Here is a 19336-nt window from a genome sequence, read left to right on the forward strand (position 1 = left end):
AGTCTAAGGTTAAAGTTTTTGGGGTTTGGGGAAGAAACTACAGAGTCGGGTAGAGTATTCCAGACATTGACCACTCTATTGCTGAAGTCGTATTTCCTGCAATCAAGTTTGGTGCGGTTTACTTTGAGTTTGTATCTATTGTGTGCTCTTGTGTTGTTATGGTTGAAGCTGAAGTATTCATTGACAGGTAGGACATTGCAATGTATGATTTTGTATACCATGCTTAAGTCAGACCGAAGACGCGCGTAATTCAAGGTTTTCTAGTTCTAGAATTTCAAGTCTGGTGGCATAAGGTATTCTACAGCGAGTAGAGGAGTGGAGAACTCTTCTTGTGAAATATTTCTGGACTTTCTCAATTGTGCTAATATCAGATACGTAGTGGGGTTCCAGACTGATGAACTGTATTCGAGTATTGGTCTAGCAAATGTTTTGTATGCTCTGGTTAGTAGTGTGATATTACCAGAGAAAAAGCTACGTAGGATTAGGTTAACAACTCTTAATGCCTTTTTGGCTATGTAGTTGCAGTGTGCTCTAGCACTTAGATCATTAGAGGTGAGTATTCCAAGGTCCTTTACAGAGCTTGGGTCATCAACAAGATCTTGACTATTCAGCTTGTATTTTATTTTCTGATTTTTTTTGCCAATATGTAAGACAGAGCATTTATTTGTTGAGATTTGAAGTTGCCATTTGTTTGACCATTCGGATACATAGTCAAGATCTTTTGTAGGGTAGCAGTATTGTCTGTGGTATTGAACAGCTTTACATCATCAGCGAAGAGAACGCAATTGCTCTTAATATGATCACAGAGGTCGTTTATGTAGAGTATGAAGAGAGTTGGTCCTAGAACACTGCCTTGGGGAACACCACTATTGACAGGTACTGGATTTGATAGGACGCTCCCGATTTTGACCATTTGTTGTCTGTTTGACAGGAATGCTTCTATCCAGTTATTCAGTTGTCCAGAGATACCATAGGATTTTTTTTTAGGAGTAGTTTGTCGTGTACCACTGAATCAAAGGCTTTACAGAAGTCTATGTAGATTGCGTCTATTGTTTTGCCTCTGGTCGAGTTGTGTCGATCCATATGTTTTTGCAGTGTAAGAGTTGCAGATTACAGGATAGTTTTTTTCTGAAACCAAATTGTTTATTGGAGAGTAGGTTATTTGTCTCTAAGTGAAGGATGATGGATTGGTTAATAATTGATTCCATGACTTTACAGGTGACGCAGCATAAGGAGATTGGCCTGTAATTTTCAACTAGGCTTGGGTCTCCCTTTTTGAAGATGGGGATGACTGTGGCTTGTGATCATAGGTTAGGTAAGGAGCTGGTTCTGAGAGATTAGGCATAAGCCTCCCCCTTCAGCCCCAAAGGTGCTGGTGGCAGGGTGGAATGGCGGGGTCCTTTCCCAAGTCTGCTAAAACAGCCGCCTGCTGAGGGCCCGGCCCCCTTGAAGGCCGCCCTACGCGCTGGGCCCGCTTGGCGTAGGGCAACGCCCCCCCCCCCCGTTTTTGGCCCTTTGGCTCTGTCTCCCTCGCTCCCCGGGTGGCGGGCTGGTTTCCCTTGGGCGCCTTCCCAGTTAGCTTAGGCGCCCGCCTGGGTTAGAGGTGTGGGCACGCCCTGCAGAGCGGGCTGTCAGGTCCCCCCTACAAGGCACCAGAAAGTCAAAGGGGTGGTGGTGTTCTGTACCCCCAACAAAGCAGGGTAAAACAAAAAGACCCCCCCTTCAGTGAAGGGAGGGCTTAGAGCAGGGCTAGGCCGTTGTTGAGGCGCTTTTCAGTTAGGCATGAAGTCAGTTGGGTGCCCTTGGGCCAGTCACTCTCTCAGCCGTAGGAATGAGGCAGTGGCAAGCCACTTCTGAAATCTCACCAGAAAAACTGCAGGGACTTATCCAGGCCTCTGCCCGGAGCCAACACCGACTCAAAGGCAGGCACACAGATAAGAAAACGTCAGACCTGAGCTATAAGGATTCATGCAAACACTAGAGGGCAGCAGAGATCAAAATTTCACAACCCAGATACTTGTAGTTAAAAACCACAATGGAGCCCAAAATTTATGCTGCTAAACGAGACATTTGTTAAGAGAGTTTTGAACCATTTTATGACCATTCTTGACACAGTTGTTAAATGAATCAGTGCAGTTAAGTTAGTAACACAGTTGCCTTTGCTTGTCAGATCACAGAAGGGGATCACGTGATCCCAGGAAACTGCAACCGTCCCAAACATGAACCAGTTGCCAAGCATCCAAATTTTGATCATGTGACCATGACCACAACAGTTGTAAGTGTGAAAAAAAAGGGTCTTAAGATACTTTTTTTTCAGTGCTGTTGTAACTTTGAACAGTCACTAAATAAACTGTTATTAAGTCAAGGACTACCTGTTTGTTTGTGTTGTGGCCCGACAGCGGCCAGCAGAGCTGGCAGCAGATTCGGACAGTGAGGAAGTTGGGGAGGAACATGGGCCAGCCCTGGAGTCTGGGGAAGGCTCTGACGAGGGCTCTGCATCGAAGGCAGAGATGGAGCCAGGGCTGTCTTGATAGTTATCAGCTGCCTTCGGAGTCAGAGATCAGTGAGGCAGAAGACCAGCTGGAGCCTGTTCCCAGTGTTCCCATGCACAGAGTTGCCAGACAAAGGGAACAGCTGAGGAACAAGGGCTGATTTGGGAGTAAAGCCACAGTGAATGGCCCCTCCCCTAGACAATAAAAGACGAGCGAAAGGGTAGTGGGGCTTTGCAGGAGACAATTTGTTCATCCTGGCATGCTTGCCAAGTATTGCGGTGTCTGAAAGGTATCGGCCACTCTCCAAGCCCGATAAAGATGTGTAATTGGGAACTATCTTGAAAGATTGTTGGCTGGGACTTTGTTGGAGAGGAAATTCATTGTAAATTAAATAAAAGGGGTATATTGGGACGAAGACTCTGCTTTGTGTTGTTAGGGAAGCCTAGGTCAGAACAGTTTGTTTGTTTACATCACACCTTTATTGTTTTTACAATAACTCAAGGCAGAGAACTTCTTCATCCTATTTTTCTCTACAACAAACCCTTATTTGAAAGAAAATTAGACCAGCTTAGTAGGCTAATTGAAGCTGTATACAATGTAGGGGAACAGATACAAAAGCTTTAGCCTCAAAATTTTTATAATGTAAAAATGCTCTGTCCAGGAGGTATGAATTCCTTATTATTATTATTTTGCTCCAATTAGAAAACCAGTTCAGCCAGAGGCAGGCAAACAATACCTAACTAATACAACTGCTAATTAAGATGTTGCTCTCCTTAGTTTTCAGATTAGTTTCTTTTAGTGCTATATGGTAAGTGGAAACAAGCTGCTTTATCATTAGTAAGTGTAATGACCACTTAGCTGAGAATTTTTATCACAAATTGCCAGGCTTAAATGCAGACAATTTTCCAGGCAGCTTTTAAAACTATTTCACATAAAGATGTGCAAAATAAAAGAGAACATGGACTTAAAACTAAGGAGGAGGAATTACCATTGAAATGAATACAATTGAAGTTTTTTGGATTGCCTGTTTCCATCCAATGTGATTTGAGGAAAGAACCATTATCTTCTAATTTTTAGATCTGTACAATTATATTTTATATCCTTCAAGCAATTCTCTTTGGGTAGAAGCAAATAACAGATAACAGATAATCAGAGTTGGAAGGGACCTTGTAGGTCATCTAGTCCAACCCCTCTGCCCAAGTGGGAGACCCTACACCATTTCTGACAAATGGCAGTCCAATCTCTTCTTGAAAGTCTCAAGTGATGAAGTTCCCACAACTTCCGAGGGCAAGCTGTTCCATTGGTTGATTGTGCTCACTGTCAGAAAGTTTCTCCTTATTTCCAGGTTAAATCTCTCCTTGTTCAGTTTCCATCCATTATTTAGAAAATAGCTTGACCCCTTCCTCCCCGTGGCAGCCTCTCAAATATTGGAAGACCGCTATCATGTCTCCCCTGGTCCTTCTCTTGACTAGACTAGCCAAGCCCAGTTCCTGCAACCGTTTGTTGTGTTTTAGCTCCAGTCCCCTAATCATCCTGGTTGCTCTTCTCTGCACTTTTTCTAGAGTCTCAGCATCTTTTTTATAATGTGGTGAACAAAACTGGATGCAGTACTCTAGGTGTAGTCTTACTAAGACTTTATAGTGATATTAGTACTTCCCTTGATCTTGATTGTATCCCTCTGTTAATACAATTTAGGATTGCATTAGCTTTTTTGGCTGCTGCTGCATACTGCTGGCTCCTGTTTAGCTGGTTGTCCACTAAGACTCCAAGATCCCTCTCAGTTACTGCTATTGAGCCTGGTTTCACCCAGTCTATATGTGTACTTTTGGTTTTTCTTGCCTAGGTGTAGGACTTTACTTTTCTCTACATTGAATTTCGTTTTGTTAGATATGGCCCAGTGTTCTAGTCTGTCAAGATCCATTTGGATCTTGAGCCTATCTTCTTGGGTGTTAGCTATTCCTGCTAGCTTAGTATCATCTGCAAATTTGGTAAGTTCCCCTTCTATTCCCTCATCTAAGTCGTCAATGAAGATATTGAAGAGTACTGGGCCTAAGACGGAACCTTGTGGCACCCCACTGCTTACTTCCCTCCATGTAGACTTGGACCCATTAAGGACTACTTGTTGAGTACAGTTTGCCAGCCAGTTGTGAGTCCATCTAGTGGTGGTGCTATCTATTCCACTTTTTCTAGCTTACTAAGAAGTAGGTAGTGGTCTACTTTGTGGAATGCCTTGCTGAAATCTAAATATATTATGTCCACAGTATTTTGCTGGTCTACTAATTTAGTCAGAATGAAATAAGATTGGTTTGGCATGATCTGTTTTTAACAAACCCATGCTGACTGCTAGTTATTACTTTACTTGTTTCTAGATGTTGGCAGATTTGTGGACAGCTGCAAAGAATGTAATGAAACACAGCAAGGCAGTCATCACTAGAGACCATTTATTCTGGAATTTCAGAGAAGTATTGCTCTAGACCAGGGTTCTTCAAACTTGACAGCTTTAAGACTTGTGGACTTCAACTCCCAGAATTTCTCCTCCAGTCATGTAAGCTCAGGAATTCTGGGAGTTGAAGTCCACAAGTCTTAAACTTGCCAAGTTTGAAGACCCTTGTTCTAGATGGAACATCAAGGAGATGAACTACACGACAGGGCAGAAGGTTGTCTGATTTTGATGCAGTAGGGAAACTGAGGAAAAAGAGGATAATATTTAAGGAATATTTAAGAAAGTATAATAATGTAGGGTGTTGGGTACCTACCTGTTCACAATCTGAGAACTTTCAGACATGTTGAGACTGCACTAGCCAGAATGTTGTGAGCATGTTTCTAGAATTTCACGGCTTTCAGCAATAACCTGGCTCTCACTGCACAGTATCCTAGTTTGTAGTCTAGAGCAGAGGTCCCTAAACCACGATCCTTGAATCTGCATCGAACCATGGACCAGTGGTGGGATTCTAATTTTTTCTGTGGGCATAGCTAAGTGGGCATGGCCAGATAGTCATGTGACTGGATGGATGTGGCTATGTGGTCATGTGACTGGGGGGGGTCAAGTCTTTTTTCTTTTTTTCTTTCACAGCAGCCCTCCCTCCATGCCCCATTTTTGGCCTAGTGGGCCTCAGGGAAGCCTCCTGGGAGCAAAAACGGGGAGCCGAGGTAGTGGGGTGCAGCTTATTTTATCACAAAAATAAAACTCTTGCAAACTGAGGGCATAGAAAACTATTGAGTGATGCCCAGAAAATTGGAAGATACAGAGAAGGAGAAAGGAACCAGATTTATGGATTCCTGCACTGTTATTCTTTGTACTGCCATGTAATCCAGAGCTTCCCAATCATGGGTATGTTACTCTAAAGTGTTTTTTCTTTGGGTAACAATACACAAATCCATTACTCATTAAACAGGGGCATTTAAGTTGACCTAAAGTGCACCACGCCTATTAAAAGATATTCAAAAATCTCCCAAAGTATTCCTATTAAGACAAAAATGGATGAAACTACCAACAGAAATTTGTTGAAATGACATCAAGATCATTCAATGGTATTGTTTTATAAAACTCAAGATAACCCTTGAGTTATGTTCATTCATTCAGCCATCATTCAAAGTTACATCAGTGCTGAAGAAAAGGACTTACTACCGGTCTTTGGAGTTTGACAAGACTTTTGATAAATGGTTTTGGGTAATGAAGAAAAAAGTTTGCAAGGCACTGATGTAGTGAGTCGGGCATCCTTAAAAGCAACCGCAGCTTTCTTGACTGTGGCCTTTGATGAAGTCATTCATTACCAAGTGGTCCCGTATAATCAGCCAGGATGGATTTATTTGCATTATCTCAAGGCATTTGAGGCCAACAAAAAGTAGGAATGGCCGGATTTGATTCTACAATCAATGTAGCAGCTCTCCACGGATAGGACAAATTACAAGATAGCAGATCTAATGACACAGTGGCTCAGTAGCTGAGACACCGAGCTTGTCGATCAGAAAGCTTGGCAGTTCGGCAGTACGCATCACTAGCACTGCGTAACGGAGTGAGCTCCCATTCCTTGACCCAGCTTCTGCCAACCTAGTAGTTTGAAAGCATGTAAAAAATGCAACTAGAAAAAATAGGGACCCCTTTGGTGGGAAGGTAAGAGCATTCCGTGTGCCTTCGGCGTTTAGTCATGCCGGCCACATGACCACGGAGGTGTCTTTGGACAGCGCTGGCTCTTCGGCTTTGTAACGGAGATGAGCACCGCCCCCTAGAGCCGGAAAAGACTAGCACGTATGTGCAAAGGGAATCTTTACCTTTACCTTTAATCTAATGTAGCAGCAAATTGGACTGCATGGAAATAAGCCAGCAATTTAGAAATGGTTCTTTTGACAGTTGTCTTTTGCTTCTTGTTGGGACAACCAGGCCGCCTGCTGGTAAAATTACCAGATCTGGTCTATATAACATTCCAGGTGTCCACTAGATGGCAACAAAGACATACAGGAAAAATTACATAGGCCTGTAAATTTCTGAAGCCAGGTCATACATACACACCTAGATTATAAAGTTATAATGATGTACTTTGCACTCTTTTTTTTTCTTTCATAAAATGAGGTCGTGTGACCATGGAACACTGGAAACAGCTGAAAATGTGGCATGGCTTCTAAGCACCTAGTCGGGGTCATGTGACTGCCAGGGGGCAGCAACAACCAGAAATCCAGGTCGTAAGGTCGTAAATCCAGGCCGTAAGCACTCCTCAGGTAGGTCCATCAGAACTTCAAACTGTCACTTAAGTCAAAGACTACCTGTATTAGAGCAACTCTCCAACTACAACTTGGCTTTATGACCAGCTGGAAGAGTGAACTGTCTGTGGTCCTGAACTCCTCTGCCCTTCAACAAAGCAGTGGCCTCCAACCTTTTTTGTACCACGGCCCGGTACCGGCATCACAAAATGATCCATGGACCGGTACCGGCATCAGCACGCACGACCAAGGCAAGGCGGGCCGAGCGACCGGCCAGCCAGCTGTCCCCCGCTTCTCCCTGCCACCTTCAACTCCTCCTTTGTACCTTCTCGCGATTGATGGGCTTTTCAGGCTCTTTCTTAATGTCCTCCTGAGTAACGCGAGACTCCACCGCCATCGGGACGGCTCTTCGTTCGAAGCCGCCGCCCACTCTTCGACGAAACTAAGGCGCGAGGATTCCTTCAGCACCCAAATGCCGCTTTCCATCCAACCGACGACCGACAAGCTCACCCGGAAGCACTTTCTCAAGCGCCGTCGAAACAAGATGGCGGAGCCCAAGCAAAGTAGGCGGCCCGGTACAAAATGATCCACGGACCAGTACCGGTCCGGGGCCCGGTGGTTGGGGACCACTGCAACAAAGGATCTCCATAGACTCAAACTTGAAGAACCAACCTTTTTTTTTTTTAAAGTATAACAATAAGTGTTTTAAAAACATAAATATTTTAATAGGCTACCAAACAATATTATACTCCAAGCCAAGCAAAGCCGTCTGATCTATGTAGTCAAAAGGACCAAAAAATGTTACCCTTGTGATCATCCCTGCTAATGGAAAGGAAGTTATCCCTAGGGGGAAAATACAATGCCCATTTCCTCTTTATTAGAGAATTAGAGCAATAAACCATGACCCATTTCAGACATTCATGTCCTTGTTTAAATAATCTGTCCCAACAATTTCCAAGCAATGCATTCATCTGGAAAAAAAAAAGGTTTCATGGTAGATGCCACCATGATGGCTCTAATTTTTTTTTCCAGCCTCCATCATCACCGATGCTTCTAAAATTGGGCTGGTGCCAACAAACACCTGAGTAATTCCCACCGTAGAAGGTGATGCCTAAACTCTTCCAGGATCTGCCCTCACGCTCAGCATCCTCTTCTTTGGAGTTAATTCTGCTACCTGGAACAGGGTAAATCCACTAGTTCTCCTTAGTCAGCTGAGCATCCTGCTATTCAGCCATTTTCTGAAAAGTGGCAAACACTTGTTCTACGTGCTCCAGCTCTGAACGAAGCAAGGAAATCTGTGGGGAGGAAAAAAGAGCGTCAAGTAAGTAGGTGGGCCATGCCTTGCTAGCCTCGTGGCATGGTTTTCTTTGAGCTCTATGACAACGCTCTCAAAACGCCAACTGGGCCAGTGGAACCAAACAATCAGGAATCTCAGCATGAAGCTCTTTTTTTTTTTTTTTTTTTTAAAACAAGTTTTATTAAAAGTTTCAACAACAAACAAATCATTACATATTAAATCTTTCCCTGTCTTTCTACAATAATTTCCCCAATATTCTCATAAAACACAAACAAACACAAACAAACATAAAAAAAATCTTTTAGTAAAGTACCTTGGCCCCAGTTACCTCTCTTTGCATGGGCTAAAATAATAGCACATATCACTCTTCACATTTCTATCTTATTTAATCCATCTTAATTAAATCATTAAATTTGTATCTTTTGCCCATTCATTTATCCCTCTATCTCTTCTTATAATAAAAAAAATTCTCCTGAAATCACTAATCAGAGTATGATGCCTTTCTATCCTCCCCTAAGTTAGTAAAATTAACATTCAGCATAACAAATACCCAATTTGGTTCTGCTTGGTACATTCTATCCACCAAAATGTTTAAATACATTGTATCCTCCTTTCCTTCGATATTTTATTACATTTTAAAAATCAATCATTATTAAAAACTTCAACATTTTAATTTCTTATTAAATCTTAAACCATTCTAATTTACTATTTCAAATATAAATGTTACAATACCATCTTCTGTACCTTAGCAGAATCTTTCTTACAGAAAATTATATTTCATCCTTTGTCTCTAAAAAAATCCCTCTTCTCCCATCCAATTTTAAAGCTTTGAGGCTTTTCTCCGCCTTTCCCTTTCTTTCTTCCCCCACCAAATCTTCCTACCCCCTTCTTCTTCTAACCTCTGCCTTGCTGGGATCCCTTCTCTGTTGTGTTCCCTTTTTCTCTTGTTTGTTATCATTATATTTACTTTGCATCATATTTTTCTCTTTCTCAAATGTTTTTTTAGATCTTAAGTCCTTCATTTTCCTTGCTCTCTTCCTTCCTTCTTCCTTAGATAAGTTTTGGGATTCAATAAAGATGGCGTCTTCGTCTTTCCTTGTTGTTGTTCTTCGGTTTGTCGGCCATGAGCGGTAGGGATTCGCGAGCTGCGCGATCCCTGCCGCTAGCCGTTTTGGGGCTCCGACCGGACGGGTGCGGAGCAAGGCTGCCCTGCAGGGGTAGCTGAAGGTAAGGGGGATCCGGAGGAAGGGTTTGGGGTGTTGCAGACCCCTCCCTGGCCGCAGAACCCCTGTTACCAGGACGGTGCAGCGGCGGTCCGCAATGGCCGCCACAAAGAAGTTGACAGCCGGGCAAGTATGCGCAGGAGGAAGAAGAGAAAGTTATTGAAAGTGAAAGTTCTTCTTGGTCGACCCAGGGCTTTGAGATTTATCTAATTTAATTCCTGGAAAAGATGGTTTTCTGATGATTTCTTCCACAAGAGAAAAAAAAGCGGCTATTTTGAGGTGCTGAAGGGAAAGTTTACTCTCCTCCCGACGGAATTAAGCCGGAAGGGAGAGGATAAAGAAAATATATAAATTTGGATCTTGTTGGAGGAGATGCCTTGAAGACTTGAGGACAGAAATACAATCTTAATAAGGCTTTAAAATATAGATTTGGATTCTTTTTTTTATTTGTTTGATACCACCCCTGGAAGAGGAAGGGGAATTTTGGCTTGCTTGGATTTATTGAGGATTGTGGATTTTGGGATTGTTTTGCCTTTCTCTCGGAATATTTGGTTGGTGTAAGAAGTAAGAGGAATAAAGAAAAGAAAAGATTTATTTATAATGGCTTTCCTTTTTGAAGACCTGAGGGATGAATATGAGCAAACAAAAGCAGCCTGCAAAGATGGCATGGAAAAAGCTTTTTATTTCTAGAAATGGCGCTGGTCAGTTACCAACAGACAATGGAACAGATGGAAACGGAAGAAGAACAACAAGGAAGAGACGAAGACGCCATCTTCATTGAATCCCAAAACTTATCTAAGCATGAAGCTCTTGATACCTTTTGCTCATGATTCATTTTGGCTTTTAAGGAGTTTTGCTTCTGAAGTTTCTCTGTGAGGTTTGCCAGCCGTTGCTTTAATTTCTGTTGCCGAAATGTTAGTTTGAGGAGTTCTTTGTGAGGATCCACCAAATCCTAGGATGAGGAGAAAAAAATCAGAAAAAAAACTGAAGTGGAAGATATCCCCCCTTCTAAACATCCATTCTCCATCTACGGTCCTTCTATCTCTCTGTGGTATCTCTCTCTCTCTCCCTCCCTTCCCCCCTCTCTCATTATCTGTCTGTCTATCTATCAATCTGTCTGCCATTTTGTCTAACTACATGCCTATCAATCTATCACTCTGTCCCTATCATCTATCTATCTATCATCGATCCATCCATCCATTCACCTACCTACCTATCATCTATATCTCTCTATCTCTCTATCTATCTATTTATCTGTGTCTGTCTGTCTATCAGTCATCCATCCATGTGTATGTATGTATGTGTATGTATACACACACACACATACATACATACCTATCATATCTATCTACCTACCTACCTACCTACCTATTGGTGTCTGTCTGTCTGTCTGTCTGTCTGTCTGTCTGTCTATCTATCTATCTATCTATCTATCTATCTATCTATCTATCTATCTATCTCTCTATCCATCCATCCTCAGCGGCTCAAAGTTGACTAGCCTTCCATCCTTCCATCATCTATCTATGACGCTCTGGCCTATACATGTTCCCTGATAAGAGGCCATAAACTTTCTACAGTGCTTTCAATCATCTTTTCTTTGAATCTTGAATCCAGTAATATGTTAAATTGTAACCCACCTGCAGATCCATGTAAATGCTAGTATGGCCATTGACTTTCACAGCCAGGCAGTTCAGAGGTAGATCTATTTCCTCAGAATTGGGGAGAAGATTCACAGATCCAGCCAAAGACAATGTCTGTAATGGCTCCTGATATTTCTCATAGGCAGCCCAGGGGGCTGTTTCTGAGCAAGCCAGATACACTGGAGAAAAGTAGGAAAAAATTAATGTATAATGTGCCACCTTCAAGAAGTCAAGACCCTAAGAGAAGAGAACAACCTACTTTTGATTGGGAATCTTGTTATTACCCGCACATGGATATATTTTATAAAGTCTATAAATAAGTATCTAATAAGCCTTGCAAGCAGGGGTGGGATTCTACCAGTTCGCACCTATTCGGTAGAACCAGTTGTTAACATTCTAAGCAGTTCAGAGAACCGGTTGTTAGAAGAAATTGCTGGCCTAATCCTGTAAGGAAGGCAGGAAGGAAACATTCTGGTGTTGCTTACAGAAACTGCCTCTCCACTAACCCTTATTACATTCTTGGCAGGACTAGACTTCCTGTCTCAGGAACGTCTCTGGAGTTTTTCCCCCCTCCTTTGCTTGTACTTTGCTTGTGTGGAGTGACCAAAGTTACAATGGCACTGAAAAAAGTGACTTATGACCATTTTTCACACTTACGACTGTTGCAGCAACCCCACAGTCAAGAGAGGCCAGGCGAGGAGATGCATGCCTCGATGTGAGTGATATTGAGTTGGCCACGCCCAGCCAATAACATGACCTCCAAGTCACGTCCACCTAGTCACATGACCACCAAGCCATGCCCACCAACTAAGCCACGCCCACAGAACCGGTTGTTAAAAATTTGAATCCCACCCCTGCTTGCAAGGAGAAACCTTCCTCATCAAATAAACATAAATCTTGATCTTCTGCCTACCTTTGCAACGAACCCAGGTGTAACTCAAGAGATATTGTGAGTTTCATTCCAGATTATTGCAAAAAAGCAAATACCACAAGAAAGTGAGTCACATGAATTTTTGAATTAGGGCTAATAATGTTAATCATCATTTGAGCTTCAGCTAATTGTTACCGTTTTTGCTAGTGGAAAATTGTGATATCTGTGAAGCACTATCAAGAAAAGTGAATAAAACAAAATACCCCTGTACCTATTCAAATATCTTTTGGATTGAAGTGGCTTTAAAGATATCTCTTGAAAATGCAGAACTGACAGAATGAACCACATCTGCTGGTACTGGTGCTACAATCTATAGGCCTATGAGTACACCCTATTTATTATTTAAAATTATGTGCTACCCATGAAGTATTACCCATATAATACTCTGCTAGAGGGAAGTCCATGCATCCATAAGCTTTGGAATGAAAATGGAGAGTTCAGACTCACCTGTTGGTCGAGCTTTGGTTAGCTGGTAAGTTGCCTTCATGGAGCGTATCACTTGGATAATTTGCTGCACTAACAAAAAGTTTGCCTCTTCCTCAGGATTACACCAATGTCTCTAGAAGTGGAAGAAAATCACTCTTGAAAAGATATCTTTTATTTTTATTTATACATTTTTCTTTAACATATGTAGGTATTTAATAGACAGTGTATTGTCTGGGTCATTTTACATACACATAAGAATAACAGTAATAATATTCTTTACTTGTATATAATAGTATTCTTCCAACTTCTAATTTCTACCTTTGTTAGCTAACTATTGATAAAACAAATCCCAAGTTAAAAAGTATTGTGTCTTCTTTTGTTCTTTATCGTTAATGTTAATCTGTCCATTTCCGCACAAACTAATATTTTTTTATTATATTTTTCATCTGAAGGAGTTTCCTCATTTTTCCAGTGTTGCACAAATACAATTCTCGCTGCCATCAAAATATGTAATATTAAATATACATTCCCTTTATTATATATTTTCTGGCAAAATATCTAATAGAAATATTTCTGGCTTTAAATCTATATGTTGTTTAACCATGTATGTATTTTCATCTATAGATAGATAGATAGATAGATAGATAGATAGATAGATAGATAGATAGATAGATAGATAGATAGATAATTTGCCTTTGGGCAGGTCCATCGCATATGGTAGAACGAACCCGGTATCTATCAGGGAGACATGATAGCGGTCTTCCAATATTTGAGGGGCTGCCACAGGGAGGGAAGGGGTCAAGCTATTTTCTAAAGCTCCTGTAGGCCAGACAAGGAACAATGGATGGAAACTGAACAAGGAGAGATTTAACCTGGAAATAAGGAGAAACTTTCTGACAGTGAAAACAATCAACCAATGGAACGGCTTGCCCTCGGAAGTTGTGGGAGCGCCATCAGTTGAGACTTTCAAGAAGAGATTGGACTGCCATTTGTCAGAAATGGTGTAGGGTCTCCCACTTGGGTGGGGGGTTGGACTAGATGACCTACAAGGTCCCTTCCAACTCTGATTATCTGTATCTTTTTCATGCTGTCAAATTCTAGGGATTTCACTGTAATTTATTCAAGGAAGAACTAGGTTTGCCCCAAGAAATGGAGGTTACCATGTGAAAGTTGGACTCACCAGATGTTCAGGGCTCGGGTACCTGGCCACACAGATACTAGGAGACGTCTCCAGGTGTGTCTTGGGAAGCCTCTGCCACAGCTCCTCAGTGAGGAAAGGCATGAAGGGGGACAGGAGGCGTAGTGCCAGGTCTACGCAACTGTACAAAGTCTGCTGAGTAGACAAAAGGCGGACTGGATCCCCAGACCTCAGGATGGGCTTGACGGATTCCTGGAAAGAGAGAGCAAACACCTTAATGACGGAGCTCTAAAATCTGCAGGCCCGTGAAAGGTTTTAGCACAGAACGTCTGCAACCCAATAAGCTCTGCAGGAGTTAGATCACAATTCCTGGAACTGGCATCACCTTAGAGAAGCCCGTTTTAACATAAGACACTCCTTCTGGGCACTTTAGCAATAGCAGTAGCACTTAGACTTATAGACCACTTCATGGTGTTTGCCAGCCCTCTCTAAGTGGTTTACAGAGTCAGCCTATTTGCTCCCAACAATCTGGGTCCTCATTTTACCCACCTCGGAAGGACGGAAGGCTGAGTCAACCTTGAGCCTGGTGAGATTTGAACTGCCAAATTGCAGGCACCGGCAGTCAGCAGAAGTAGCCTGCAGTACTAAACTCTAACCACCGCGCCACCATGGCTCATATGGAATCCAACACATCCAGGTCTTTCAGACTCTTCCAAAACGGTCCAACATAGAATAACCTATTTACAGGTAGGCCTCAACTTACAACCTTTCGTTTAGTGACTGCTTGAAGTTACAATGGCACTGAAAATAGTAGCTTAGGAGCGTTTTTCACACTTACAATCATTGCAGCATCCCCAGGTCATGTGATCAAAATTCAGACAGTTGGCAACAGGTTGATATTTAGGATGGTTGCAGTGTCCCGGAGTCTCCTTTTGCAACCTTCTGACAAGCAAAGTCAATGGGGAAGCCAGATTCATACAACAACTGTGTTGCTAATTAACAGCAGCAGTGATTCACTTCACAGTAAAGGTCATAAAATGGGGCAAAACTGACTGAACCACTGTCTCACTTAGCAATAGGAACGTTGGGTTCAATTGTGGTTGTAAATGGAGGACCACCTTTACTCCATGTGGCTTCCAATGAGGAATCTCGCATGAAAAAAATCAAATCCCCCAAATTCTTGAACTCTCACTGTGCCTTTTCCTTCTTAACATCGACCCGCATTCTTTCCTACGCCAAACTAAGCTCCTCCCACAGCAAGGGAGTTGTTGAATCCTGAATCAATAGTAAGTTTACCAGATAGGTACTGCAAAAATCTTGCACCCAGAAAAGAGAAATAGCATTGGCCACAGAATGCAATTTGTAGTTCTCGAAGTGCTGGGCACAATATTCCGCTGTGTGGTAGAGACGGCTCAAGATCCACTGGTCCATTGGAAAGCTTGGGAAGACCTGGAAGGCATAAAGAAAGATAATTCAGAATCATGATGCCTTTGTGGTATTGATGAAGGTATCCTTTCTTGAAAAATAGAGGAAGATTGGGTGGGATAAAAACTGATTGCATAGAGGCCATAAGTATAGTATGTACTTATATAAGTGTTGTGACTCGGAGGGTTGAGCCTGCTCTGTTAGAAGACACAGACTCGAGTAATGAGGAAGAGGAGGATTTGGCCTTGTGTTGAACCTGCCTTGCTGGAAGTTTCGGAATCATCTCCCTCCCCAGGACCTTCCTCCCTGGTTGTGCCTCAGGTGTCGGCAGATAATCAGGAGAGCGTGCCGGAATCCTTGGCTGAGGATCAAGCCAAGGAATGCTGGTTGGATGCAAGGCAAAGACGTAGACATTGACGTGAAATGACACGTAAAAGGAAAGGTCAAATCAGGAACTGACTTGAGAGACTGACACGCCCCTCAGGAAATAAAAGAGGGCGTGTTAGCTCTGAATCTCTGTTCGGGACAATTTGTTTATTCGTGATAGCAGCTTGGACAAACTCTCCGTGCGGCATTTGCTTCTTGATTTATGGTCTTGTTTGTTATTGGACTTGGCAGGCAGCTTTTGGAAGACTGTCAAGGATTCCTCCAGTCAAAGGAATTTAACTCTGTTGTTCCTGGTCCTGTCTGTTTATTTATATTCCTTTGAAAACTTGGACTCTCACCTCGTGGTCACAGGTGAGACAGAACATATAAGTATAGAGATATCTTGAGGAATGTATCTTTTTTTTATGTACACTGAGACCATATGCACCCAGACAAGTTCCTTGTGTGTCCAATCACACTTGGCCAATAAAGAATTCTACTCTATTCTATTCTATTTTTGATTTCTATGGGGTCAGGTAGAGGTTATGGCTGGCTCTATAGGATCTATGTTCAGGAGCTCACCTACTCACAAGGTTCCTGTTCAGTTCAAACCTGTAACAATATTATGCACCAGAGACAAATTCCTTGTGCGTCCAATCACACTTGGCCAATAAAGAATTCTATTCTATTCTGTTCTGTTCTGTTCTGTTCTGTTCTGTTCTGTTCTGTTCTGTTCTGTTCTGTTCTATTCTAATTGAGAGGATCATACATGTATGATCATCATAAACACACCTCTGTTTAAGGACAAGTTTGAAAGTGGGATCATTACATATAGTCTTCGACTTATGACTGGTTGCTCAAAGTTATGTCAGACCATCCAAAGGTATTTATGACTTGATTTTGAAGTTCCAATTGCCAGCCCCTCGCCCTACATGGTCATGTGAGTGCTATTTTTTTACACGTGACTGCTATTTACATTTTTACTTAGGATTTTTGGCAAAAATACATAAACTGTTCGGCATTCGCTAATGACCATGGATTCATTTAATGGCCTTGATCATTCCTTTAATGACTGCTGGATAAAGAAGTCATAAAATCGGGTCGTGATGATACACTTATGACTATCTCAATTGATAACCATAATGGGCAGGCTCCATTATGGTCCTAAGTCAAGGACTATCTTGTACACCAGTGGTGGGATTCAATTTTTTTTACTACCGGTTCTGTGGGTGTGGCTTGGTGGACCTGGCAGTGGAAGGATACTGTAAAATCTCCAGTCAGAGGTGGCATTTGCTGATTCTTCGAACTACTCAAAATTTCCCCTACTGGTTCTCCAGAACTGGTCAGAACCTGCTGAATACCACCTCTGTTGCACACTTGGAAAAATGATTTATTCCAGATTTCTATAGCACAGCCCCTATTTGCACATAATTTCTCTCCATCCGTCTAGTTGTGCTAAAGGTGGTAGATGCTGAGACTGGACTGTCTTGTCCAACTCTAGATATGGTCATTTCTCAGTTGTGGTTATATGGTAAATCATAGCAGAAGCACAGTCCCCACTCACACAGCTTCTGAACAATTGCCAGGAGTTAATAGTTAACTTTAGTGCAATAATTAATGTCTAGTCTAATGAAAAAAAAGGAGTAGCAGTGACATGATAGCCGTGTTCCAATATTTGAGGGAATGCCACAAAGAAGACAAGGGATCAACCTATTCTCCAAAGCATTTGAAGGCTGGACAACAAGCAACAAATGGAAATTAAATCAAGAAGAGAACCAATGTAGAACTAAGGAGAAATTTCCTGACAGTGAAAACAATTAACCAGTGGAATAGCAATAGCAAACGCACTTAGATTTATATACCGCTTTAAAGTGCTTTACAGTTCTGTCTAGTCAGCCTAATGTCCCCAATAATCTGGGTCCTCATTTTACCCACCTCGGAAGGATGGAAGGCTGAGTCAACCTTGAGCCTGGTGAGACTTGAACTGCCGGCAGTCAGCAGAAGTAGCCCGCGGTAAAGCATTTTTAACTACTGTGCCAATGGCTTGCCTTCACAAGTTGTGGGTGCTCCCATCACTTTGAAGAAGAGATTGGACAGCCACTTGTCTGGAATTGTATAGGGTCTCCTGCTTGAGTAAAAGGTTGGACTTGAAGACCTCCAAGGACCATTCCAACTCTGTTATTGTTATACGAGATAGTTATCCACACCGCCAAGGGATCCAAAGTTCAGAAGACCCACAATATTTGGGGACTTGGGAGTTTCCTTTGTCGGCTTCGCGGCGGTAGGGATTCGCGGCTGCGCGATCCCTGCAAGCCGCGCCAGCCGTTTTGGGGCTCCGACCCGGACGGTGCGGAGGAAGGCTGCCCTGCAGGGGTAGCTGAAGGTAAGGGGATCCGGAGGAAGGGTCTGGGGGTGTTGCAGACCCCCTCCCTGGTCCGGCAGAACCCCCTTTTACCAGAGACGGTGCAGCGGCGGTCCGTAATGGCCGCCACAAAGAAGTCGGCAGCCGGAGCAAGTATGCGCAGGAGGAAGAAGAGAAAGTTATTGAAAGTGAAAGTTCTTCTTGGTCGACCCAGGGCTTTGAGATTTATCTAATTTTAATTCCTGGAAAAGATGGTTTTTTGATGATTTTTTCCACAAGAGAAAAAAAAGCGGCTATTTTGAGGTGCTGAAAGGAAGCATTTACTCCCTCCCGGCGGAATTAAGCCGGAAGGGAGAGGATAAAGAAATATATAAATTTGGATCTTGTTGGAGGAGATGCCTTGAAGATTTGAGGACAGAAATATAATTTTAATAAGGCTTCAAAATATAGATTTGGACTCTTTTTTTTTGTTTGTTTGATACCACCCCTGGAAGAGGAAGGGGGAATTTTGGCTTGCTTGGATTTATTGAGGATTGTGGATTTTGGGATTGTTTTACCTTTCTCTCGAATATTTGGTTGGTGTAAGAAGAAAGAGGAATAAAGAAAAGAAAAGATTTATTTATAATGGCTTTCCCTTTTGAAGACCTGAGGGATGAATATGAGCAAACAAAAGCAGCCTGCAAAAGATGGTATGGAAAAAGCTTTTCTATTTCTAGAAATGGCACTGGTCAATTACCAACAGACAATGGAACAGATGGAAACAGAAGTTGTTCCAGAAGAACAACAACAAGGAAAAGACGAAGACGCCATCTTTATTGAATCCCAAAACTTATCTAAGGAAGAAGGAAGGAAGAGAGCAAGGAAAATGAAGGACTTAAGATCTAAAAAAACATTTGAGAAAGAGAAAAATATGATGCAAAGTAAATATAATGATAGCAAACAAGAGAAAAAGGGAACACAACAGAGAAGGGATCCCAGCAAGGCAGAGGTTAGAAGAAGAAGGGGGGGTAGGAAGATTTGGTGGGGGAAGAAAGAAAGGGGAAAGGCGGAGAAAAGCCTCAAAGTTTTAAAATTGGATGGGAGAAGAGGAATTTTTTTTAGGGACAAAGGATGAAATATAAACTTCTGTAAGAAAGATTCTGCTAGGTACAGAAGATGGTATCGTAACATTTATATTTGAAATAGTAAATTAGAATGGTTTAAGATTTAATAAGAAATTAAAATGTTGAAGTTTTTAATAATGACTGATTTTTAAAATGTAATAAAATATTGAAGGAAAGGAGGATACAATGTATTTAAACATTTTTGGTGGATAGAATGTACCAAGCAGAACCGAAT

At 42.1% G+C, this 19336-nt stretch overlaps 1 protein-coding gene across 2 annotated transcripts in view; it reads right to left on the reverse strand.

The window, feature by feature from the left end:
• Positions 1 to 7891: 7891 nt before the first annotated feature.
• Positions 7892 to 19336, reverse strand: part of VARS2 (valyl-tRNA synthetase 2, mitochondrial) — a 42894-nt gene continuing 31449 nt past the window's right edge. For both annotated transcript variants that reach the window (XM_087953583.1, XM_087953582.1), the window contains exons 25-30: positions 15142 to 15294; positions 13888 to 14097; positions 12729 to 12840; positions 11348 to 11529; positions 10528 to 10662; positions 7892 to 8485 (exon numbers count right to left, since the gene is read on the reverse strand). In XM_087953583.1, coding sequence (XP_087809709.1) covers positions 8414 to 8485; positions 10528 to 10662; positions 11348 to 11529; positions 12729 to 12840; positions 13888 to 14097; positions 15142 to 15294 — 864 coding nt within the window. In that variant the 3' untranslated portion in view covers positions 7892 to 8413. The remainder of the gene's footprint in view (positions 8486 to 10527; positions 10663 to 11347; positions 11530 to 12728; positions 12841 to 13887; positions 14098 to 15141; positions 15295 to 19336) is intronic.

This window comes from Notechis scutatus, chromosome 2, assembly GCF_049901735.1.
Source record: "Notechis scutatus isolate UNSWTSFEM ecotype Mainland chromosome 2, rNotScu1.2, whole genome shotgun sequence".
NCBI lineage: Eukaryota > Metazoa > Chordata > Lepidosauria > Squamata > Elapidae > Notechis > Notechis scutatus.